Source organism: Pseudorca crassidens, chromosome X (assembly GCF_039906515.1).
Source record: "Pseudorca crassidens isolate mPseCra1 chromosome X, mPseCra1.hap1, whole genome shotgun sequence".
Lineage (NCBI taxonomy): Eukaryota > Metazoa > Chordata > Mammalia > Artiodactyla > Delphinidae > Pseudorca > Pseudorca crassidens.
Window position 1 is genome coordinate 126,292,175 of NC_090317.1, and position 26,540 is coordinate 126,318,714.

General features: G+C 42.9%; 1 protein-coding gene across 13 annotated transcripts in view; it reads left to right on the forward strand.

The window, feature by feature from the left end:
• ARHGAP6 (Rho GTPase activating protein 6) overlaps positions 1-26,540 on the forward strand; it is a 493,459-nt gene that overhangs the window by 449,695 nt on the left and 17,224 nt on the right. For all 13 annotated transcript variants that reach the window (XR_010940145.1, XM_067724620.1, XM_067724631.1 and 10 more), the window contains 4 exons: positions 2,483-2,538; positions 5,298-5,448; positions 6,470-6,618; positions 13,493-13,672. Coding sequence is in view for 12 of the 13 variants with exons in the window: in XM_067724620.1 (XP_067580721.1) it covers positions 2,483-2,538; positions 5,298-5,448; positions 6,470-6,618; positions 13,493-13,672 (536 nt within the window). In the remaining variant the exon portion in view is untranslated. The remainder of the gene's footprint in view (positions 1-2,482; positions 2,539-5,297; positions 5,449-6,469; positions 6,619-13,492; positions 13,673-26,540) is intronic.

The following is a 26,540-nucleotide window of genomic DNA, read 5'->3' on the forward strand; positions in this document are numbered from 1 at the left end:
AAAAAGCCTTATTTAGTTCAGTTAGGGCCTATATCTCTCTGTATAATAGTAGATGCCAGATACAATTCTAAGTATTTTATATACATTCATTAATTGAATCACTGAACAACTTTTGAGGTGGATACTTATTTTGCTCATTTTGTAGGTGAAGAAATATAATTCTGTATTTGATTCTAACACCTTGATTATCCTGTTTTCAAGCTCCCAGAGAGGTAGAAGCAATAGATTAGGCTGGGGGCTGGACTCAGTTATAAGGCAGATGAATTGATGGCAGCAACAAGGAAGGAACACAAGTCTTTTGAGAATAGATGCAAAGCAAAATTCCACCCAAGTGCAAAGCACCAAGATGTACTTATGCAAGTCAGCAATAACTAGCCTCTCAGCATGATTCTCTCAAATTATTCTGGAAATTCAGGATAACGCTCATAAGAAATAAAAGTGATAAATGGGATATTTATAGAAATTATCGTTTCTAACTGAAAAATTCTAGAAAACCAATTTTAAAAGTCTTATACACAATACACAATGTGGCAAGACCATAAAATAAACACACAAAAAGATATCCATGTCTTATATAAGAGCAATAATAGGTTATGTACTATAACAATAAAATAATTCATTTATATTAATATCAAACGTATAGTTACGTAGAATATCTGTAATAAGAAGTAAGAAACTTCTGTGACAAAAACTGCAAAGCTTTACCAAGAAATGTTAAGAAACTAAGAAATAAATTAAGATATCTACTTTGTTTCTGGATGGGAAGAAATAATGTTGTAAAGATTTCAGTTCTTTCCAATATCATTATATATTGGACTAGTCAGAACTCTTGCCGTGGCAAGAGAGAAGAACCCAGATAAAAGCAGATTAAGCAAAGCAGCCCCCCAAATTCCCACTTACATGCTGGAAGTATGAATATTATATCTAGATTCAGGAACAGGTAGATTCAGGATGCAAATAATGCCATGAGAGCGTGAGTCTGATTGCTGGAGTGTTGACTATGTTTCACGGTCTGTGGACTCTCACAGCAGCTCTCTTCATGTGGCTACAAGCCACCCCTGGCAGCTACAATCTGCCATCAGCCTTGTAACTCATTATCCCAAATGAAGAGAAGATGAGCCACCAATGAAACAATAAACGTAGACAATGATCATCAGTGGCAGTGACTCATGGCTTGCATAGGAAAGGAGAGTCATGCAGACCCTCTGTGCCACCTTAAGGAAGTGCATAATACCTCTTGTGAAGTCTTCTTGCCCCCAAGTCCAAACCTGAATCAGAGAAAACTCTGGCTCTAACTATCTCTTTAGAGGAAATGAAGGGGAGAAAGGAGCACATAAATGACACCACAGAGTGTCTACATCCAGGCAGTGGGAAAATCTACAGTGGGAAATCAGTGCTATTTCTTCCTCAAACCAATTACGAGGAAATCATATAAACAGAGAGGGGGAAACAAACACATTAAGAGACTACAAGGCTCGCCAGCCTATCACAGTTTGTGAACCTTATGTGAACGTTGACTGGATATTTAATGATATTAAGGAACTATTGTTGAAATGTCTAACTTGTGGTAGATTATGTTTCTTTTAAGAGACCTAATTTTTTAGAGCAAAGAGTTTCTCAGCCTTGGCACTACTGACATTTGGGGCTGGATAACTCTTTTTCATGCACTGGCCCCATAATCCCACTTCTAGGACATGATCTTAAGACAATCAGAAATGTAAACTGAGACCTATGTACAGAGTTGTTCCTAATAGGGCTAGTTATGGTATCAAAACAAGTGCATATATGTTGCGGGGAGCTATATTGTCATTCAGAGGAGAATATGAAGTGAATTGTGGCACATTCATGCAGTAGAGTATTTTGCATCCATTTTAAATGACATTGACAGAATTTTTACTGGCATAAAAAATTATTGTGGCATAATATTGAGTAAAAGCAGCAGCATTCTACCCCCGATATTTTTTTTTCATGGAGAAAAGACTGAACAGAAATAAACTCAAATATTAAGTCATTACTTCTGCATCAGGTATTTTTTAAAGTATATTATTTTTTACATTTTTCTGCACCTTATAGATTTTCTTTAATAAGTACATGTTTTAATTATGATCAGTAAAGCAAGAAATGTCTATTTTAAAATTGATAAAGGGCTGGAAATTCATAGAAAATTCATGTTTATTCTGAATGATGAAGAAAATGTTACATTATTTTTTTCATATGGAGAAAGTGTGGAAATACATAATAACGCAAGAAAATTTTTTCATCAGAAACATTTAACGTAAAATGATCCTGGTACTTTCAGGGCTAACCTCTAGGTACCTGGTGAATCTAGTGCGGGATAAAGAAGCATTAGTGCACACTGTCAAGTTACTATACTGCCCTGCATGTTGCAGCGTGGTGCTGGCATTCCCTTTTATATCTATTTTGATTTCCTCCAGTTTCAAGCCACAAAACAGGACTGACGATTTTGTTTGCTTATTTGCAGGCCTCCAGACAGTGGGGATATTCCGAGTTGGAAGCTCAAAAAAGAGAGTGAGACAAGTAAGTGAAAAGTGAAGATTATATTGTACATTTCACCTGACTTTTAGTTGAATTACATCGTGCAAAGTTCAAGCTCATGCAAATTCATTTCTGAATATCTTTTCTGTACCCTCCCACCTATTATAGTATAATTGAGTCCCAGGAAGTGAAAGGCAACAACTCAGAATCTCAGAAAGGTCGTGAAAGAGTTAGGATCATACAACTGAAAGCAAAACATCTGGCCGTGCCCACCGCATGTACAGCCAAATGAAACTAATTTATAAACATCTTACTGACACTGTAAATGTAGGAGATTCGGAGAGTACCTGATCAGTAAGTGATCGTAAATAGCAAACAATTGTACAGCACCCGTTTTTACTAAAATGAGACATGAGTAATGCCATTAATATCTCTTCTTTTAAAATACTATGTTTATAGCTTTACTTTCTCGAAAATAAATAATTCATATTACTTTTCCAAGGTCCCATTGATTCCCCAGTTCATTTTCCATGTGGGGACTGTACCCCTCAGTTTCCTTCTGCACTCTGCAGCATTCTTGCAAAAGAAGTTTGATATGAGAGCTTCAGGAATAGGCTCCTATGACCAGGCAGGTATCTGTGTTCATGACGGCTTCAGAAAAGGCAAACCATCCTTTGAGAAAAGAATTCATTTGTTGGCTAAAAGAAAATTAAAATGTTATTTTCCCTCTGTTGGTGCCAACAGAAAGAAGTAAGGAACCCAGCAATTCAAAAATGAAGCCAAATGAAAATAATTTTTAGTTGGATGAAGCTGAAGAAACATTATTTGTTCATATTATTGAAACTAACTGAAATAAGTGTCTCCTCATAATGTCTTTCTTTTTTTGTCAAGACAAAAGGGGTTTTCAAAAGAAGTATGTTTTCTGTTTGGTTGGTTGGTTGGTTTTATTTGTAATAGTCACATAAGATACTATTGAACATTTAACATTTCACAGTAAGATTAGCAGGAAGAAAGTTAGCATAGTAATAACATTTCTTAGGCCTCTCACCTGTGCAGAATTGCAGAATATTTTTATCAACGTTGTCTCGTTGAATCCGCCCACCAGCTGGGAGACAAGGCCCTTTCACCCACTTCTTCTGAGGCTTAGAGAGATTAAGTAATTTAATTCAGGAGCACGCAGTTTAGACCAAGCTCTTCCCACGATCCATTCTTTCTGCATGTGTGTGTGTGCGTGTGCGTGTGCGCTCAGAAGAAAAACATGGTGTGTTTAGATGACCACGATTAGGAGTGGTGCTGATGGAAGCCTTCTTCATTCTGGCTGCCCGATACACACTAAGGATGAGTTGCCTGGAATTGATGTGCGATTCGGGACAGCAACAGGCATTCTTGTCAGGTGGCGAGGTGGCTAGTGACAGAAATTATTCCTCAGTTATATCTGGATCCACTAAAGGGAAAACCTTTGCATGGAGATTTACGTAAGGATTCTCAAAAATACATATAGAATTAGTGGTTAGATTTCAAGTGTGAAATATGCTCTAACTCACCATTAGATCTTGGTATATCACTTCTTAGCATCCTACACTTTTTCTTGAGAACAACTGTCACAGTATAAAGAGCTAATTAATCATTGGTGGGATTACCAGTTTATCACCTGTCTGTCAGCCTGAGAGCTGGAGGAGGGGGAGGGCTTTGCCTCTTTACTCGTCACCGTATTTTGAGGACCTGTAACAAGGCCATACACAGTAAGTGTGCAGTACATCTTTGCTGAATGAATGGGTGAATGAATGACACAGCAAATGAACACTTACAGAAGTTTATTGCCTAGAGTACATTCATGAACTCACAAAATTATTTTAACAGCAGAGAACAAACAATACCTAAGAGAAGTTGAGCTGTCCGAGATGAAAATAGGGTGTAGAGTTATGACTCTCTTCTTGCTATTGTGTTTTCCTACTGTTATAAACTCTAAAGGACTGAGTATAATGATGAAAGCAGGAAATCTTCTTGGAAAATGTTAATAAGGCTACTTTGACAAATCTAAGGCAGATTTTATTTCGTTATTGTCATCTTTCAAGGCTTAGTCACAAATGGTTTATCAGGGGTTTTTTGGGGTTTTTTTTTGTTTTTGTTTTTTGGGTTTTTTTGCGGTACGCGGGCCTCTCACTGTTGTGGCCTCTCCCGTTGCGGAGCACAGGCTCCGGACGCGCAGGCTCAACGGCCATGGCTCACGGGCCCAGCCGCTCCGCGGCATGTGGGATCTTCCCGGACCGGGGCACGAACCCGCGTCCCCTGCATCGGCAGGCGGACTCTCAACCACTGCGCCACCAGGGAAGCCCCTATCAGGGTTTTTAATTTCATTGTTTACAGAAATATCTCTTTGCTTTCTTGTCGAGTATTTCTAGAAAATGTCAAAATTCCAACATGGTAAATTTGCTGCCGTGCAAAACCACTGTATAATAGATTAATTCCTCCCTCCCACAGTTAGAATTGACCTAACCCCTTAGCTCTTCCTCCCAACCTTCTGGATGTCGTTATCAAGCCCTTCTGCTTGCATCGTTAACAGTAAACGCACAGATACTTTGATTTAATAATTCATTTCATATATATATATATATATATATATATTCATGGCTGGGTTTGCATAGACTTTGTAGATCAAGGTGACATGTTGTTTGCTCCTCCTTCTTGGGGTCTGGGTAAACTTAATACCAGCTGCTGCATGTCATAGCACTTCTTTTGCTAGGCGCTGAACATTGACGTATGGTGTTCTGAGACTGCCACTTGAACCGTTGTCTTTCCAGTTACGTGAGGAATTTGACCGTGGGGTTGACGTGTCCCTGGAGGAAGAGCACAGCGTTCATGACGTGGCTGCCTTGTTGAAGGAGTTCCTGAGGGACATGCCGGACCCCCTTCTCACCAGGGAGCTGTACACAGCTTTCATCAATACTCTCTGTGCGTAACGCAGCCATTTGCAGGAATGTGTTCCTGGGTTACTGGGATGTCCCACTCATTCATCAAAACCTTATGCATGTGTTTTCTAATAGCTTTTTTTTTTGCCCTTATTTATCAGTGTCTAATGAGCGGGCTATTTGGGGAATTTTCTGAGATTTACCCTGGGGAGAATTAGCAAGTAGAAAGTTGCAATAAAACAAATGGAAGTAGCCAAGAAAAATTTGGGATGCCTTCAAACGACTCTAGGATGGTAGAAATTGCTATAAATTGATGCTTTGGAGAAACAGAGAGAGTTCACATTGAGTCTGGGCCTAAAAATGAGTTTGCATTCCTGGAACCTAGAGTGAGAAAGCTGGGGGGGCAGGAAACATTCCAGGGAAAGCGCGATGGCATCGCCCAGTGTCAGTACTTTCAATGTGGCTGCTTCAGGGCTAGAGACACAGATCCCACACAGGGGAAAAGGACGGGGAGAGGGAGGAGGAACCACCAGAACGGTTTCAGCCTCCATGAATTTCTTCATCCATGCTGCAGTTAAGATAGGCTCACAAAAGAGAGAGAAGACACTGACATTGGGCCGTTTTGTTGGTTATCGCCAACAAAAAGTCTACCTCTTATACTTTGCTCAACAGACAAGGGCCTCAAATGTCTTCTAAACTCAAATTTAAGAACATTCACAGATTCTCAGTCACTGTCAGCACATAGTTAACTACCATGAAAGACTGTCATCCATAAAGTATGTGATGGTTTATACCAGGGGAAAGAGGGAGAAGAAAGTAAGGGACGTGGATTTACCTTTCTAACCTGGATTACAAGGATTTCTCTGGATGGTACATTTCCCCAGGTCGAATTCATCTTTGTATCCCTCATAGAACCTTACTGTTCAATTGCTAAAGCAACGGGAGAGTGGGTGAAGGAATGAAATGTGACTTGCCGTGCTAATCCCTTTCTGAAGGCAGTTGAGCGTGAAGGGCATGACGTCCCCCTTTGACTCACTCGGAGCGCCTCTCTTTGCCTTGCTTAGTGTTGGAGCCTGAGGAACAGCTGGGCACCTTGCAGCTCCTCATCTACCTTCTACCTCCCTGCAACTGCGACACGCTCCACCGGCTGCTGCAGTTCCTCTCCATCGTGGCCAGGCACGCCGAGGACAATGTCAGCAAAGACGGGCAAGAGGTGCGCACCCCACCGCCACCGCAGCAGATGCTCTGGTTCTTCCTTTTTCCTGTTTTAAAAGGGAGAGCTAAAAACTAATACAAATGGATGTCTATGCAAAACAGAAACAGGCTCACAGACATAGAAAACAAACGTGCGGTTACCAAACGGGAGACAGATGCGGGGAGGGATGAATTCGGGAAGTGGGATTAACGGATACAAACTACTATACATAAAGTAGATAAGCAACAAGGATATAGCGTGTAGCACAGGGAATTATACCTACTGTCTTGTAATAACCTATACTGGGATATAATCTGTAAAAATACTGAATCACTATGCTATACACCTGAAACTAACGCAATACTGTAAATCAACTATACTTCAACTTTAAAAAAAAAAAAAAAAGGAGCGCTACCAATTTGGTCAGATGTTTCACCTGGAGAAAATGAAACTTCCCTTTCCTGGCCTATGTGTCTATGTAGGAAGAGAACTAATGCAGGCTTCCCCCCTCCCCGGAGGGACCGTTCCTAAGAGCGCATTGGCCATTAACTTCCTTGTGTGTTGCAAGGATGCTTCCAACTGAGGCTGTCATTTTCCATGATGATGCTTTACTCAAGACCCTGAATTTCCATTTGTGTGAAGGAGACGAATGTGAGCTACAGAGGTGCTTACAAGCATGAGGAAAATGGAGTAAAGGAGGCGGGGGGAGATGGCTGTCCTTGTAACTCACTTGATCTGCTGCTTTACCTTGAAGCCCAAACATGGTGTCACCTCTTCATTCTTCCATTTCATTCTGGAGCGCCCATGTGCCTTATGGCTAGAAGTCTAGGATCTTCCATCTTAGAGGTGCTTTCTCTCCTTCACCCCTCCCCCCAAAATAGGGACTGGCTCAGTGCGATGGAGGGTGGATCCTGCTTCAAAACCAGGTGGAGAGAGAACTGAAAAGTCAGATCTATTGACTGTTGCCATGTATCTCAGTGCCACGTGGTACGAACGGCTAAAGACAGGTTCTGCACAGTCCTCTGGGCCCTTTTGGGACGTTCTTGTTGGACCTGGCCCCCCATCTGAGGTCTTGGGCTCTGGTTCTCTTTGGTCATACTCCTGTGCTTCAAGGTGTTTTCCAGTTTCTCCCTTGGACAATTTTAAGTGACCTGTTAGCAAGCAGCCTATTTAATCTTTGCCTTAACGAGAGACCTGTTTCCCTTCTTGAAACCATGCAGTCATACTTCTCCCTGACCTTGGATTCCCCAGGAGATCTCAGACCCTTTAATATGTGGACATGCATTGTAAATCAACAAGAAGGCGGCAAGGGCATTCCAAGCTTACTTATCCCAGAAGCTTTTATTTTAAATCCTGTTAAGCAGAACACAGCTGTGTTGTGGATTCATTTCTGTGTTTGTCAGATTTCTTTCCCAAAGGCCATGGTTATATGTATTTTTTTTCAGAAAGGCAGTTCTCCCTTTCTTATCCTCACCCTCCCTATCAGTGTGAGAATGGAACCTTCCTGAGTTATCCGTTTCTCTCTATAGCAGTTATTAGTGAAACCTCTGCTGGCTTCAGGTTTCATAATATGGCACTGCCACCTTCTTTCAGCAGACACAGCTCTTCAAAGCATATACTGTAATTCTCATAATTGTTAAGTAGTTATATTACCCGTCTGGGTGTCAGCCTTGATTGACTATAGATATAAGAGAAGCTGTAGAATCATCTGCCTAATCATTGGGTCAAGACAGAGCCCTGTCTGGGTTCCTAGGTATGTCGGTTGCCTCTCTGACGTTTCTTAAGTACTATGTGAGAAGAAAGTCGGGTCTTAGGTGATTAAGAAGGCATTGAGGAAAGCAAAATGTCCAGTTGAACTCACTCGTGTCTTTTTGAAATCATTTGCAGACATGCTTTCGGTCCACATGCTGAACAGGACTGCATTGCCTGTGGCAAAGAGGAGAAAATATTCTTGGATAGGTACCAGCTAGGTGCCATTCACGTCTCTCCTACCATGTGCCGGCCGTGTGCTTGGGCCTTTATACATATATTATAGCTAATCCTCCATGGAGCAAGAGAGAGGTCGTCATCCCTGTGTTTCCGCGGTGGAAACCGAGGGCTGGAGGGGTTATGTAACTTACCCAGCGTTCCCCAGGGAGCCTCCACTTAACGCTAGTGCAAGTCGTGCATTCGTGACCCTGGGCGAGGTGCCAGGTCCCCCACAGTCAATGCAGATTTGCAGAGATATTAGGACAATATGCCAGCAGGTGGCAGTAAAATATCTTGAGGAAGGGCTCCTTTTTCTAATTCACACAAAAGTGTCATATTGACTAGTAGTCGGTTCGGTCCCTTGACTAGCAAAGTCCTAGCTGTGCCTCAAACCCAAACCACTCTGATTTACGGAGAACAGAAATATAGAATAGCAAGTAGGAAAAAACAACTCTGCTGGGGGTCTAGCTCACAGTTTCCCGGCCTCCATACGATTGACCCTTGGGACCAGGTAATTCTGTGCTGTGTGGGTGCCCTGTGCATTGTGGGATGCTTAACAGCATCCCTGGCCTCTACTCACTTGATGCCAGTAACAGCTCCCCCCGGCCCGTGATGCTGCCCCAGTTGTGACAGCTGAAAGTGTCTCTAAACATTGCCAGGTTTCCCCGGGAAGGAGGGGAAGCTCAAAATCACCCCTGGTTGAGAACACTTGTTAGCTTTACATGTCACTGATCATGTGTTCTTGGACAAATGTATTAATCTTCCTAAACCTGGGTTTCCTTATCTGAACTTTGGAGGTAAAATTTCTTCAACTGGCACTGCACAGTCATTGAGAAAACTAGTTTATTACAAGGAGTATAAAAATATTCTGGTAACAGCAAAGTTGTACGGGAGGCAGGAGATGACAAGGGTTTCTAGACATCCTTGACCTAAACCTTGAATCGAAATGCAGGGCTAGTAACCAAAAATTAAAGCAACAGAGGAAATATGAGGAGAGCGCTGCTTCCGTGAAATGGTTAGAAGTTACAGGAAAGCAAGTAATTCACACAGCCGTCTTGGACTAGAGTTAAGGCTGCAGTGTGGGAAAGTACTGATGAGGTCTGAGGGGAAATTGGACTATGTTCCCAGAGTACTGAATGCCTTTGTCAGGGGAAGGACTGATTCTTTTAAGCCATGAATCTTCGGAAGGATTCAACTAAGGTGATATAATCCGTGTTTTAGATTGCTTAGAGACAGGAAGAGGGTGAGTTAGGAAGGTTTTGTAGGAATAGCAATATGGAAAAACAGCAATTCACATTATAAACGTTTCCATGTAAGAATGGCCTTGGTATTTGAATCACGTAAGTTCTGAGCGCCTACTCTCTGTTCCTCTAAACCAGTGAACATTGTTCAAGAATTTTCTAACTACCATTCCCAGGAGGGGGTAAAAACACAAGGCAAATATAGAATTAGAGGACACAACGCAGAGTCACTGCAGAACTTCAGAGAAGTGATGAACGTGGAGCAGAAAAGTTAGGAATGGCTTTGTGCAGGAGATTGAATTTAAACTACATATCAAAGGGTGTGTAGGGATTGAGTAAGTGGACCACATAAGCATGGCATAGGGATGGGAATTAGCTGAAAACCCCTTCTGGTAGAAGTGAAAAGGGGAGGGAGAGGAACGGCAGAGAGGTTTTTTGCTCACGATTTTTTAAGTTGGCTTGGCATGAGCAGGTAAAGAATTGGAGTGAGACAAAAATTCAATTGTAAAATATAATCAAGAAACGAAGAATTTTTCAAGTTTCTCTCTTACCTATTTGTTAGTTTGTGCTAGATGTCTTACCTATCTGTTGGGTAGTTATTATGGGCTGCAACAGGAAGAAAACTGAATCAGAGTGTCAAGGAGCTTGGAGGCTCACCCAGGCTCTGCCAGCACCTTGCTATGTGACCTGGTTTTTGTAAAATAGAGGAAGAGGAAGGAAAACAGAGTTGGGGTAGGGGAAGGTCTGAGATTCCTCCTCTATAAAATGAATGTAATATTTCTTTTCTAATAGGTGCTTAAACTTAAATGCATCACTAACTTAAAGATGTCTAAAAGAAAGACATTGAGAAAAATTATTGGCTGGTCAATGAGTGCCTTTGGAGGGGAAAATAGTGGTATTTTATTGACTGCTTTTGCTATCTTGTGTTTGGTTTGTTTTATTCCTTTTTTTAAAAATTTTTTTTTTAGTTTGCTATTTGCTTTGCTCCTTAGGGGAAAAGAGAAATTCCCAAATGTAAGAAAGGTTTCATTTCCTCTAGAAAGACTATTGCAGGGGACATCATTGAAACCTCTTGAGCAGTGGTTTTTCAGGGTGTCTAAGAACCCCCCAGCATGGCATGGAATATGTGGTGTGAATGTACACTTTTTTTGGAGAGAGAGTCCATAGCTGGCCTCCAGTTCTTCAAAGAGTCTATGAGGCAAAAAAAGAAGTTATGAACCACTGACACAAGGCCGGGATTACTGACCTTTGTTGAGGTGCATGCCTCTAACGAGTGGGAGTTCGGCTTTGGAACTGTAGCAGGACCCGTGCCTCCCCTCACCCTGGTGCCGGCCCGGCTTTGGAGCCAGTTTTCCCACATCCCCGCTATGCCGGCTCTGCCAGCACGAGTGAGCGGCGGGGGGCTGCCTGGAGCCCGGCTCTGGGCACCACTTCCCTCGTCTGTAAAGTAAGGACGACAGCAGCAGCGGCTTCGGAAGCATATAGTGAGAGGGAATTGAGACAGCCTGTGGAAAGCCTCTAGCCCAGTGACTCTACATGCTAAACTTTAAAAAAAAATTTTATTTTATTGAAGTATAGCTCGTTTACAATGTTGTGTTAATTTCAGTTATATATGTGTATATATACGTATATATTCTTTTTCATATTCTTTTCCATTATGGCTTATCCCAGGACATTAAATATGGTTCCCTGTGCTCTACAGTAGAACCTTGTTGTTTATCCATTCCCTGTATAATCGTTTGCATCTGCTAGTCTCAGATTCCCAATCTGTCCCTCCCCCATCTACATGCTAAACTTTTAATATCAATAAATGTGAGCTCTTCATATTCGGATCAAAAATGATCTAGGATGCTTATTTAGTAGAGATAAATGTTTTCCTGATAACGTTTGGAAACATAACACTGGCTGACATTTAAATAATGAACCAAGCCCAAGTACACATTGTGTTGTGCGCTCTTGGGCAGTCGTAGAGATAGATGATAGATAGAGAGATGATAGATAGATAGATAGATGATAGATATGCTGAAACCTGAGGGGTAAGGGTAGAAGCCGTCTGTGAGCAAGTCTCCTTTCCAGATTAAAACACAATAAAATAAAACCAAAATGAAGCAAAAAGGTGTTAACACACCACAGCAGCGTGGTCTGCAGCTGGCGTCTCTGTGCAGTTTTACAGAGGGATTGTATTGCATTCCCGGAATAGCAACAGGAGAAGGAGAGCGGAAGCGGTGTTCTGGACTGTCCTTGTACTAAACATGCTTTTCAAAGAAAACAGAATCTTCCATTTGACATGTTTTTTTAAAAAAATGAGAAAGCCCTGATATTCCTTTAAGAGGGGAAGGGGAAGCTCTCCAAATGCCTCTGAGTTCTAAAGGGATGAATTTGAAAATGGTGCATATTTGATTTTATCCTCAGCCATGAAGTTCCAGGAAGAGAAATGAAACATAACATGCACACTTGTCAAGTTTTGTATCAGTGAAATGAAACAAAGGAAGAACGTAACTGAACAGTCGTACATTAAGGGCACTTTCTTGAAAATTCCCAGTGTTTACCACATGAAATCATTTCACTTGGCAGCAAACCTGAACACAGCCTCGCCTTCTAAAAATAACACACCCCATGTGCCATGCAGGGCTGGGTAGCCACCAGCTCAGGGCTCCACGGGGCAAGGTCGGGACTCAGGAGGCTTCGTCTCACCTGTGAGTCAGGAATTTTATGCTGTGTATCCAGCTGCCTCTTGAAGGCTGTGCAGGTCGTCCCAGGCGAAGGATCCTCACCAAGCAGCCACAGTCCCCATGCCTTTCTGGGCACTCGTAGATTTTCAACTCATTTCAACAAGAGATAAAAATTGGCCTAGGCCAGTGGTTCTCAACCAGGAGTAGTTTAGCCCCACAGGGGACATGTAACAATGACTTTCACCTGGCCCTCGCCAGCCTTTCCTGCAAGACCTTCTGCCATGCTGAGTTTCCTGGCAGGCCTTGGCGTAGCTTACATGTTTCTGTCTTTGCATATCGTGTTCTCACCACTGTGAAGGTGCCCGCTGTGCCAGCTCCTCTGCTTTTCAGCCCAGCAAACTCTACTCTCCTTCAGGGTTTTGTGCAAATATTGCCACCTCTTTGGAGTGTCCCTGGGGCCTCCAGAGTTGATAGTTTCATACTTTGTACTCAATGCTTGTAATTGATCATTTTCTTTATCCTCTAGAACGTGAACCCTTTAAAATAAGGGCTGGTTTGTGATCATTGTTGGAAAAACTTTAGAATAATCAGAATCCATGAAAAATGCCTAGCCTATGGTAGGTGCCGAGTGGATGGATTAATAGAGAGGTGATGGGTTGATGGATGAAGGATAGACAGGGGGATGGATAAGATGGTCAGTTGGATGGATGGACATCAATATTTTTGAAGAGCAGACAGGATAGAAATTTTATATAGTACCAGTTTCACAAAAGTAACAGTTATAAAATTTTACTCAGTATGCTATTGAGATGAGCACTGAGCTTTGAGCTTCAATTCAAGATATGAAGCAAAAGGAAAATGATGATGCTTTTCATGGATTCTGACAGAGATGATGTAGCCCTTGCAGAAAAAAAAAAAGAGAGAAAGTCAAAAGGTTATATTGATTATTGAACCACCTGGCATTTGGAAAAGCAAAAATCACAACAGTCCTTGTGTCCTCTGCTTCTATAGGTCACTGGGAACAAAATGACATCTCTAAACTTGGCCACCATATTTGGACCCAACCTGCTGCACAAGCAGAAGTCGTCAGACAAGGAATTCTCGGTCCAGAGTTCAGCCCGGGCTGAAGAGAGCACAGCCATCATTGCCGTGGTGCAGAAAATGATTGAAAATTATGAAGCCCTGTTCATGGTAAGTGGCCCTTCTTTGGCAAGACATCTCAGTCAACTGCCTGTTGACTGCCTCGTGGTGGCATAAGGAAACTCAGGCACAGCACAACTTAGGTCCACAGTGCTGGTCATTAGCTGAATTCACTGGAAGCCAGGCAGTTAATAGAGATTTACACAGCTACGATGTCACTGGAAGTTTGTGATTCCATGTTTAAACAAACATATCCAAATTATACATTTCATTTTGTTGTCCCCTAAACAATGGTCATGTTTTGGAATCATTTAATTCTTTGTATAGCAGTGTCCTTGCTCCCCAAACTGATAAAACTCTTCTTTTTGGAACTCTACGTGGCCCTCGTGAATTCATGTATTTCTAACCATCCTCAGCAGTAGCACCTCCTCCAAGGTCAATCTGGACGTTTTGTGTCCTGCACGAAGCTTTACCTGTCTTTCCTTTGTCCTTCTTGCGTCACCTTGCCGTGTCACTTCTCTGTCCCTTGAACCCTGTTACTGTTCCTATTGATGTTTACCGTATCCAACATTGTGTTGAAGTCATTTTTGACTATTTCCCCTAGTAGATCATAAGCGTGTTTAAAACACAGGCTGTGCCCTTGTTATCTCCTCTCTGTATCCTCTGTACACTTTTGGAAGGCCCTCCATCTGACAGGCACTCAGTAGATACTTTTTTGATTTGTATTGAATTGCCAGTTCCTGTTTTCCTTCAAAAAACTGCATTGCTTGCTCCAACTTCCCTCGGATCATTAGAACAAATGCCAACTCTCTTCTACGTCTATTCACCACTCGTATTGCATGTCAAAATTTACAGGAACTTTCTCCATGATTCTTCTCCCGTTTCTCTTTTGAATTTACAAATGCTCGCCATAAATCTTACCTATTCCACTAGAGCCTTTTGTGGCTTCTTCAACCAAGTATGGTAGTTCCCTCTTTTGAATTTCCTTAATATTTTGTCTATATTTATCAAATGCCTTGCATTAGATTTATTTCCATCCTTGTCTTATATCAGTTATTTTTTGTGCATTTGAGAGCCAGTAGTTTCGAATATTTGCCCTCTCTGTCTCACCTTTGTGATCATGACCAAGTAATTCAATATTCCATAAGCATCAATTTCAGCTTTTGTGAAATGGGAAAAAATTAAAATCTGACCCGTTTCCTGGGATGGTTCCCAGAATCATTTGATATGCAAAAGCATTCTGCAAACTGCAGAATTCTATGCAAATGTTAATTAATAATTGTATTAGTTGGGCAACACAAGTTGGCTCAGATCTTAGTACTTCAGCACAACAGACATAAGTATCTTATTCACATAAAGTTTAATCAGATGTTTAGCGGACAGCGTTCCAGGTGGCGATTTAGGGACCCCAGCTCCTTGCATATTGTGACTCCTCAATCCCCTAGGCCATTATGGGCCGAACCAAAAGGGACGTCCATCGCGCCCACTCCAATCCCATTGGCCAGAGCTCTGCCACAAGCCACACTTAACTGCAAGGGAAGCTGAGAAATGTATTCCTGCTGGACGCCCAGGAGGAAGTGAAAATGGGTTTCCACAATGAAAAGTTCACTGAGGTAGAATGGTGTCCTGCTCCTCTTTGAGTATCCGAGGCACTGCCCATGTGTTGCATGCAGTAAGCTCTCAAAAAAAAGTGGAAATTTTCATGAACTCTATATAAATTTCACCCTTCAGCCACAATCCTCGTGATTAATTACATATTTGGATGAATCAGATGTCTGAATTTTTCAACATTCTCATCAAGTTTTAAGTCGTGTGTCATCTTGCCAAGTAGTCTTGGCACACTCCATGCTCTCTAGATTCTTTTTTAAGACAAAATAATACGTCTTGTCAATCTTAATTGCATTCTCTAAATTCTGTATTCTAAGCAGAGTTCTTTACGTGAAACCAAACCATCAGGCGTTTCTTTCCACCTCAGACACTAACGCAGCTCTTCCTGGCCTCCTTGAAAGTCCAGTTGCTGCCGTTTGAGCTGTGCCATTCCTCTCCTTCCAGTTCCTGCTGCCTGGATTATTAAGAACAGCAGAAGAACATCAGTACTCCATCTTTTCCAATGTTTTCCACATCTGATCTTTGTTTGCCATTCCCTGTAGAGACCGACACCGAGATTCTCTTGGGTAATAGCTTATCTGTGTTCCCCAGTTGTGATCTATACTTCTCAGCGAGGCCTTCCCTGGTCACCTTGTCTAAAATCCAGCCCCCTACCACACCACCACCATACACACACATCCTCACTTCCTATTCCCTTTCCCTGCCTCTTCTTCTTAGCAGTTACCATTACCAATAAGGGTTTTACTAATTTCTCTTGTTTGTGTTTCCCCATTAGAATGCGAGCTCCCTGACAGGGTGAATTTTTGCTCATTTCCACCTAACTTTCTTTCTTTCTTTCTTTCTTTCTTTCTTTATGGCTGTGTTGGGTCTTTGTTTCTGTGCGAGGGCTTTCTCTAGTTGTGGCGAGCGGGGGCCCCTCTTCATCGCGGTGCGTGGGCCTCTCACTATCGCGGCCTCTCTTCTTGCAGAGCACAGGCTCCAGATGCGCAGGTTCAGTAATTGTGGCTCACGGGCCCAGTTGCTCCGCGGCATGTGGGATCCTCCCAGACCAGGGCTCGAACCCGTGTCCCCTGCATCGGCAGGCAGATTCTCAACCACTGCGCCACCAGGGAAGCCCCACCTAACTTTCTTTACTGCATTACCCCTATGCCTGGTACATGGTAGAAACACAAGAAATATTGGTCGAATTAATGAATGACTCAGTGGTAGCTCTGTGACGTATGATTTCCATATTACTAATCCTTACTCCTTATACTTGTGAAAAGGTTTAGGCATGGAGGAATTAAGGATACCTTTCTCAGAGTAAGTTAACCATTAACGTAAGCATTCTTGATCTCCTTAGACAGATTATGAGAATTATGTGTTGAGGAAAGGGACAAGGAAGTAGGAGGAGAGGTAGGACAAAGATCCCAAGCCTGTGTCAATAAAAAGAAAACTGGGGGCTTCCCTGGTGGCGCAGTGGTTGAGAGTCCGCCTGCCGATGTAGGGGACGCGGGTTCGCGCCCCGGTCCGGGAAGATCCCACATGCCGCGGAGCGGCTGGGCCCATGAGCCACGGCCGCTGAGCATGCGCGTCCGGAGCCTGTGCTCCGCAACGGGAGAGGCCACAACAGTGAGAGGCCCGCGTACCGCAAAAAAAAAAAGAAAAAAAGAAAAGAAAACTGGCTCTGGAGCCAGAAAACTTTGCTATAGTCCTATCTTTACTATACATTAGCTGTGTGACCTCATCTTCTTAGATTTCCATTTCTTTAGTTATCAAAGGACTAGGTTAGAATGATGACCAAGATCCCTTCTAGTTCTAAAATCTGCATGGTTCTATGCCCTAGACCTAGCTTCATCTCTTTTTTTAATTAATCACATCACTTTGTAGATTCTTTCGGCATATTTGGCATTTCAGAATCTAATTTGTTATACCAAAGCTGGTGGCTGGTTGGCAAAGTGGGTCTGTGTGGATGGACAAAAATTCAATCATGTAGATAGCTGTTTCATTTTGTTTTGTTTTAAGAAGCTTTCAGAATTAGCACAGTAATTCCAAACAAGGAAGGATGAAGCTAGACAGGACCTGATGGTTAAAGGTGGTTAGCAATTGTGCTGTTTCACAGTCCTTGGAAGGGTTTACAAGCTCAGAGAGGGAGGCATCGCTTCCCATTGGCATCAGAAAGGGAAACTTGTTAGAAAAGGTGGCTGTGAGTTTGTCCTTGAAGGCAGAATGCATCCTAGAAGCAGCGATTCCATTGAAGAACTGATGCCACAGAGGCCTGGCAGGGACCCAAAGCTTGTTCTGAGTGTTATAATGTCCTTCATTTCCTCGTGTTGGACTGCCTCTCCCAAGTGGCCAGTATCCGAGTTAATGGGAAAGGACAGAAAAGAACCTGGCTTGGTCCCATAATACAGAAAAGATAACCAGATTTAGAGGCTGACACACAGTTCGAGAGTGTGGCTAGGACAGTCTTTTTACCGGTTGTTTGCTTTTCAGGCACTGGGTTAGAAATCCTAGAGCTGGAAAAAGGTCATGATAACAGCCATCATGATCACTCTAGCAAGAGGCCAAGGCAGCAGATCATAACCGCGGTTCACCAACTTGAACATGCAACAGTTGCAAGAAAAATTTGTCAGACATTCAGATTCCTGGGCTGCACTCTAGAGAATCAAACGTAGTAGCACTGAGCTGGGGCTCAGAATTGTGCACTTTCTAATGAATACCTCCAGGGCATTCTGATAGTTTCCTAACCACATCTTGGGAAACTCCCAAGATGGTGGGAAGACCGTGAGCTTTGGAATCAGCTCCCAGAATTCAAATCTCTGCTCAGCCGTGTATTTGCTACGTGATCTTGGCCCTATGCTTACCTTCCCTAAGTCTTCATTTTTTCTGTTGAAAACAAAAATGAGATGAAGCTTTACAGGATCATTTTGAGAATTAGAAATGACATCCTAAGGCACTTAGGACAGGAACTGACATATACTAGGGGCTCCAAAAAGAGAGAGAGAGAGAGAGAGAGAGAGATCACTGCTATTATTGTAAGAAATTGATCAGGTGCCTGCCCTATCAAAGCACCTCCCGGTGTCACCTTCGCAGTAAAACCTACCTTCACCACGCTGTGTAACACTGCGACCTACTCCCACACATATATACTCCTAGCCTTTGTTCTTCTCTTTCTTTTAGCTCTAGCGCTTAATCACCTTCAGCTCACTGTATATTTATTTATTACGCTTGTTGAAACCTAATAGAATGCAAACTTTATGAAGGCAGGGATTTTTGTTTGTTTTATTCACTGATAGCAACAGCACCCGGAAAGTACTTGGCAGGAAATGGGTGCTCGGTAAGTATTTGTTACAAAAACACACTGCGATAATGCATTGCTAGAGAAAAATGCATTTTTGTTGTTTGTTTGTTTGTTTTGGGTTTGCTGCCCATACTCCTTAGATTCCCCCAAACTGTAAATCAGACCGTCCATTTCTGATATCAACAACTATCTAAAAATTGGAAAACATAAAGTGATGCTCTCTCTGGGAACACTGGAAATAAAAGAGAAGAATCATGCATACGTAGAAATGGTCAGTGTTATCACCATGAGGCAGAAAGCGTTCACCGACTCAATCATGAACACATTAATTGTGAAAGTTGTGGCTTCTGTAATTGATGTCGGAAATGCCAGAGAAGATGCATCGTGGCTCTCAGAATTACTAAGAGCTTCAGAGCGGAGTGGAGAAAACAGTCAGCTCGGTCTCAGGGCTGATACTACTAGGCCTTCTTTTTTGGAGAGAGGGAAAGAGGAGAAGGCACCGCCCTTGTGGGCTGATGGAAAGTGCCTGCTGTGGAGGCGTGGGAACGCCAGCGCGTTCCCACCCTGCTGATTGGTCAGCCTGAGCTGGGGATCAACACAGCGCACGTGGGAAATTTCGAATGAGAAGTACTGGGAGCAAGGGTCAGAGGCTGTGATGAGGGCTCCAAGCTCAGAAGCCAGGCTTTGCTCTGTGTTCTCTTCTTTCCCGGCACAAATTACATTTTCTTAAAACTTCTCTCACGTGCCAAGTCAAAAGGAGTCAAGCAGTAATCCAGGGCATCGAACAAGAGACCACCCCCATCCAGATAATTATATACGATTTCCATTTCCCTTTTTATATAACCACTGCTTTTAAAATAACCACTGTCTGTGTGCCAGGGGTCCGGCTAGTCATCATGTCCATCATCAGCTCATTCGCAACTGCACCACCATTGCACCAGGAGCAAGCCAGGGTCGTTCGCCTAAGTGATGCGGCAACTGAGTGAATTATTTCTACGGTGTGATGCCTCCCCTCACAAAAGATGAGGTGCTTTAATGTGACGTCTCAGATATGGAATTCATTTGGCTGGGGGTGGGCGGGGGAGAGTATTCTAACCAGTTTGAAAATGGCGCGGAAAGGGGACCTTCAACAGCATTAATCCCTCTGGACTGATCATAACGCCGACCCGCTTGATGTCCAGGCCAGCAGATGGCTGTGAGAGCCTGCCCACCTTGTCCCTGTCTGTAGTGGCAGAATGCTTGCACTGTAGGTGACACGCGCAGGTGGAGAGGGGCAGCAGCTCTTCACCTTCCTCGAGTCATCCCCCATCACAGCTCCACGGGTCCTGGGCTCTTCGACTATATTTGTTCAATAATGCGCCCCGACTGCCAAAAACGCTGCCTCGCATGTGTCAGGCACGCGAGAAAAATTTCTTGAACTTAACTCATTCTGGCCCTTTAAATGCACTGAGACCTCCTCATATAATATTAAGCCACCCTCCACCCCAGAGCTACACAAAAGTTCTAGGCTGGGCCTGCGCATGTGTGAGCTTTTGCTCCCATAAATAGCCGGTGATTTCTCTCGGTGTGTTTGTTAGCTCAAAAAAAATATCATCGTGACTTCCAATGACATTTACTTCTGCTGGGGACTGTTAGAGTTTTAAATGCAAAGCATTCTTCTTGGTTCAGTGCCAAGTGGTGGACTGGTGTGAAACACCTACCCAAGTACAGTACAGTAGGATCGGGTCCTGGGAAGTGCTCTTTCAGATGCCCTTAGTGGTTTGTTATGGTGACTTAGTAAAGGGAGAAAAGTCAAACCATTTTTCACTCTCTCTGGTTTATGGAATAAAATACATCATAGCAGTTATACCCTAGGCAATCATTCAAGGTTTCATTTTTAATTTGGTAGGGTGGATTTTAATTGTGACAGTTTTATTCCTTCATGTGTGCAGTGTTTACATTTTTTCTCTGAAGCAGGACGGTCCAAAGTTCTTTTGAGTTTTGAGATAGCATTATCCTTTGAAGGAATATATGAAAATCGAAGGAGTTGAGTCTCCAGATAAAAACAACCATAAATGGTACCGTTAGAAATTATCTAAAGTCACTAAATAGTTGACTAAAACACAGTAGATTTTTTTTAACATCTTTATTGGAGTATAATTGCTTTACAATGTTCTGTTAGTTTCTGCTGTATAACAAAGTGAATCAGCTATACATATACATATATTCCCATTTCTCCTCCCTCTTGTGTCTCCCTCCCACCCTCCCTATCCCACCCCTCTAGGTGGACACAAAGCACCGAGCTGATCTCCCTGTGCCATGAAACGCAGTAGAGATTTTGATTAGAAACAATAAATTGTAAGGGAAGAAGCCCTTTGGGATGGGTTTGGTTCCTTCATTTAAATGTCCAGAATTGGTTGATTAAAAAAAGTAATGTGTTTTTCACAATCCTACGCCTTAGTTTTCATTTCACTATATACAAAATTCCAGCAGAAAAAAATCTTGATTATTGAGTCGTACTTTTCATTTTTAGAGTTTTTCTGTTAATGGAAACAGTAGTTTAAGAACTTGTTAGAAAAATTCTGGTGCGCCTCAGTTGGGGAAGGAAATTTATCTTCCAACTCTAGAAATGAGTAGCAAGGAAATTTTGCTGGAGCCTGACATTGGTACTACTTATAAGTAGAGAGAAGCATCTAGACAAAGGCAACATAACCAGTGTACACCATGAAGACCAATAATTCTGGGTTATTTTTTATTAGTATTTGTAGCCATTCCAGCAACATTTATTCAGCATCCATTGCGTAGAAGGCAGCACCCTACCCTGTGTTCTGGAAGCGTATAAAATTGAGTGAGTGAGTGAGTGAGTGGGCGAAAGGGCGTGGATATGCAGGTAGGAGTTTCAACTGCAAGGTGGAGAACAATCAACTATAGGTGGTGGCAAACATCAGGATTTATTATCTCACATAATAAGAAGTCTGGGGGCACGATTTTAGCGGCTCACTCGCACTTATGCTCTCTCTGGTCCGCCATCTTTAGCTGCAAGAGACCACAGTCATTTCCAGCACCTCGTGCAGCCATTATCACATCCAGTCCCAAAGAGAGATGTTTTCTCTCCTGCATCTCTTGTCAATATGGAGGAGAACCTTTTCCAGAAGCTTCTATAAGACCCCCCCCCCCCCTTAGGGTACCTTGGCCAGGATTGGCTCATATGATCTTGGCCTAGCTGTGAAGGAGGCCAGCTGACAGAGAACTGCAACCTTAGGACCCTCTCTCAGTTCCAGGTGGTCAAGTCAGATAATCCCTGCCTTCTGATGATGTGACCAGCCCAAAGACTTGAGGTCTGGCACAGGAGAAAAAGCCAAAATGGAGAAGCTACACAGAGTCTGGCTTCAAGACCATTGCAGTTGAGGGGCCAAGAGGTCGTACACTGTAACTCTAGAAATCAAGGGGTGGTCAAGAACGGAGACATATCGAGAGGAAATCCCATAACTTAGTTACCCACCAGAAGTGTTAGGCAAAAGAGAAGAATGATGTTTCTTTGCAAGCACACAGGATAAAAGGTGGAAATCAATGGCTGTTAGTCAAGAAAGAAATCTCAGAACAAACATTGACCATCTCCAAGTTATCTGCTTTTATTGTTTTAAGTGTTTAACTTATTATTTTGTCTATTTCCAATAAAATCTGTAATTCTAAAGTCCTTTGCAACTAGTCAGGTACTTTCAAATTTGTTAGCCCTTTTGATCCCCATAACATCTCCATAAAGGCAAAGGGGACAGATAGGATATGCCCGGATTTTCAGATTCAGGAATAGAATCCTAAAGAAGCTGGTCGACGTGTCCAAGTTTATATTAATTATAAGCAGCAGAGCCAAAACGCGACCTCGGGAACTATCGATTCTTGGTCAGATATTCTTTCGACAGCATCCTAGTTACTGAAAAGGAATGCGTATGTCAGTGGCCTGCGTGGATATTTCTTCTTACTTACTGTAAGCTGGTGTTTCTATTCGGCTCATTCCCCTGACTTTACTTTCTCTATTAAGTATCTAAATTAATAGAAAATGAATGCTCATCCAATTGAACTGAGCCAGTAGTTTGAAATTTTTATTAAATAATAGGAAATGAAATGTGCAAACGTGGACAGAGATGACAGGAATTATTGGGAAGACAGCACTGGATGCTGTAGTATGAATATTAAAAGTCAGTTCCAGGCATCGTTTCAAATTCTCTACCTTCATTTTCCCACTGGTTCCAATTTTCGGAACCATTCCTTTATTAAAAAACAAAAACAAATGTGGTTTTATCATATGAATTTTGGAAGCTGCCTTAAATCAAAGTGGGCTATAAATAAGCTAATTAAAGTAATGGATTACGTACACTGTAGTCAGTCTTGCATAATGCATAGGAAAATATTATCTACTCTTCCTGCAACACATGGGTCCACATTTTTAAGCTCTATTTTTTCACTTATTTGTAAATAGTGTCTCCAAGCCAAAACGGTGTCGTGAGTCTTTCGAAAAGAAACTGTAGATAGGTTTATAGCACTGACCCTTTCTATTTGCATTTGTTACCAAGTAAAGGTCACATACGCTCCAGAAAATAAGCCTCAGGAATTATAATTGGTTGGGAATAAAGCCTGGCTGAATGAGTAAAAACTCTGAATTGCAGAAATGATGCTATTTCTGCAAAACTTCATGGCAAGTTATTTTCCAATAATGATCCTTCCTCTAACCTATTCTAATAATGTATCTGAGTTGATAAGTTAGCATTAGACACACCATATACTCTCAGAGAACTAATATTGTGACGTGTGCACCGCTCTGAAGGCCGTGCAGTCCAGTTGTTTATTCTTAGTGGGGATGGATTGGTGCTTGGAGCAAAACTTTGTATTACATGTCTAAGCACAGGAAATTTTAAACCAACTGGACAAAAATAGAAATAGTCTTCCTAATTTGCTCATGGAAGATTCTTTTTAAAAAATTCAGTATATACATTTTTGGCCTATATTATTTTTTGCTTTGGTGTTCATTTTGTTTTTAATGAGTTCTCTCTCTCTCTTCTCATTTGCACCCTTTGAATATTACTTTTGGAAAAACTGATGTAATCAAGTGTATCTGTTGGGTCATGTTGTTTGTCAAAATTAGCAGTCTTTTTATTTATTTAATGTATTCAATATAGTAAGAGAACAATCTCTCAGCCTGGACCTAAAAGTCCTGCCCCTTCTCTTCTCCTTCCATTCTCATTCCCAGGCCGTTGCATTTGGTCACAGAGCTTTAAATACCATCTATATGTGTCCCCCAAATCTCTATGTTCAGCCCAGGACTCCCCTTTAACCCCAGATCTTTATTTCCAATCACGTACTAGATCTTTCCTCCATTTGGATGTCTCACAGGCCTCTCAGTCTTACACCAAAGCCACAGCCCTAATCTTGACCCCCAGCCTTGACCCTCCTCGCCCTGCAGCTTCTCTACATCAGTTACCAGCAACCCCATCCTTCCCGGTGCCTAGGCCCCAAACGTTGAAGTCATTCTCTCTTCTTCTTCCTCTCCCACTCCCTCTCCCTCTTCCTTCTCTCTCTCCATCCAGTCAATTAGCTAATGCTATCGTCTACTGTCTCCAGGATCCGGATATTTCTCATCCGCTCACCATGCTGGCTCGGCCCCCCATCATCTCTCTTCTGGATGTATCGACAGCCCCATCTGCACTCCTGGCTTCACCCCTTGCTTCCCTACAGTCTCCTAGCAACTCAGCAGCCAGAGTGATGACAAGTCATGTTAGTCCTCTGCTCAAAACTTCCGGTGGCTCCCCACCCGCTTAGACTGACAGCAGAAGTCATTATCATGCAGTAAGACTGCACGACATCTGGCCTTGGTTACCTGACCTATACTTCCTACCGCTTCCCTTCTTCCTCTCACTCTGTTCCAACCTCACTGGCCTCCAAACTGCTCCTGATTCAACATCTTGCTAATTCTTTCTTCCTTCTGCTCGGAATGAGTTTCTCCAATTCCTTCATCTGCTAAATTGTCAGTTTCTCTGACAGTCCTATTTAAATTGCACCCCCGGCCCAGGATTCATCACTGCCCTTCTTTGCTTTCCCTTTCTCCATGGGATCCATGCTACGTTTTCTGTTCATTTGTTTCATGCCAGTCTCCCCATATTCACTGTCAGCTTCAAGGAGACATGGATTCCCGTCTGCTGGGTTTGCCGCTGGATCCCAGCATCCCGTGCCTGGCGCTCAGTAAGCACTCACCAAATATTTATGTAACGAATTAAAGGAATGAGGTGGGGAAAGGTCAGAGTGAGAAGCACAGCGCTACTGAGGTCGCGGGTGTGTGAGGATGACTGCTAGGGGAGAAGATGAGAAATACAGATGGAGGCAAGTAAGCGGCTTTGATCAAAAGGGGTTTGGATCAAGTGTCTTGATCAGAGCATTCTGACAACCCCATAGAGGAGAAATGTGATGTACAACTTGAAGGAAATAGTACACAAGTTAGCAAGCTGTTGTATCAAAGCCTCATCAAGGATATATCTTTCTTTTCAACTAAAAGCTCAAACCAGCTTAAGGAATTTGGGGGCTCACACAGCTGAACAATCTAGAGCAGATGTGGCTTCAGGTGCAGCTTTACCTAGGACTCAAGTGATGTCACGAGAGCCCTTTACTTTCTCTCCATTGCTTGGAATGGTTTCTTCAGTCTCGGCACAAGCCTCAGGCCCTGTATCCTGTCCCTCTGAAGCCTCTGAGAAATTCTCACAGCTTTTCATTGCTTCTAATGCAGTCACATGCTCATCGCTCAGGCAACCACGGTAGTCTGGGAGTGGAATGATCATTGACTTAGGCTAGGTCACACCTCACCCTCCAGCTGGAGGTTGGAGAGCAGTTAGTTCTCCAGAGGGAACTTGGGCTATGACTGTTATAAGAAGAGGGAAATGAAGGCTGGTAATGGCCAACAGATGACCACTCCAAACGGGTAATGAACACTCAAACCTGGATCATTGCAGTTGGAATGGGAAAGAGAGGTAAGAAGTAACAGGCATCACGGAGATGAAATCAAGTAGATCTCCCAGCTCCGAACAGGGAGGGAAAAGGACACAGAGAAGCTTGAATCCAACCCAGATTTTGAGCTTGTGTGACCAGGGTTTGGCAATGTCATTAATGGCGATTCAGAATGAAGTAGGAAGAACAGATTTATGAAAGGAGGAAAGCATTTTGTTGCTTTTTCATCCCCGTTTTTGTTAATAAAATTGCATCCAGCTTCTTAGAGCTCAGGAAGAATTGAGTTCTGCAAGAGGCAGAAGGCCATTCTTCCACCAACACTCGTTCTCAGAAGACGTGTCCCCACAGTATTTAAGGGTCTTGTCTCCGAGCCCACATGTGAGAGAATCAGACTGAACGTGTATTTTCCCTCAACAGTTGGAATTTCCTGTGGTTGAGCTACCAGCATCTACAGAGTAGAAAGCCACTGGAGCCCAGTTCAATCTTTTCTCCCAGAAAAAACTTCTACGTGAGTGATTTAGGATTGTAAGGTCATCTTCTAATGCACTGAGGATTAGGCTTAGAGAAACACACGAAGCTCATCTATAACAGTCTAGTGAATGCCTCATCAAATTATGAAGCAAGAAACTTTTTTTTTTTTTTTTTTGCGCGGGCCTCTCACTGCTGTGGCCTCTCCCGTTGCGGAGCACAGGCTCCGGACGCGCAGGCTCAGCGCCCATGGCTCACGGGCCCAGCCGCTCCGCGGCACGTGGGATCTTCCCCGACCGGGGCACGAACCCGCGTCCCCTGCATCGGCAGGCAGACTCTCAACCACTGCGCCACCAGGGAAGCCCAGCAAGAAACTTTTAATTGTTGATAGACCAGGAGGCAAGAAAGGAGTGAAGGCCGGCACTGAACGACAAAGGGGCACGTGCAAACGTAGTAGTCAGCATTTTTTTTGGAGTGTTTTCTATTTGCCAGGTGCTTTTCTAAGTTCTCAACATGTAGTAAGTCCTTTACTCACCACATCAGCCCTTTGTGGTGAGTACTCTTCTTATCTCTAGTTTACAGTTGAGGGCA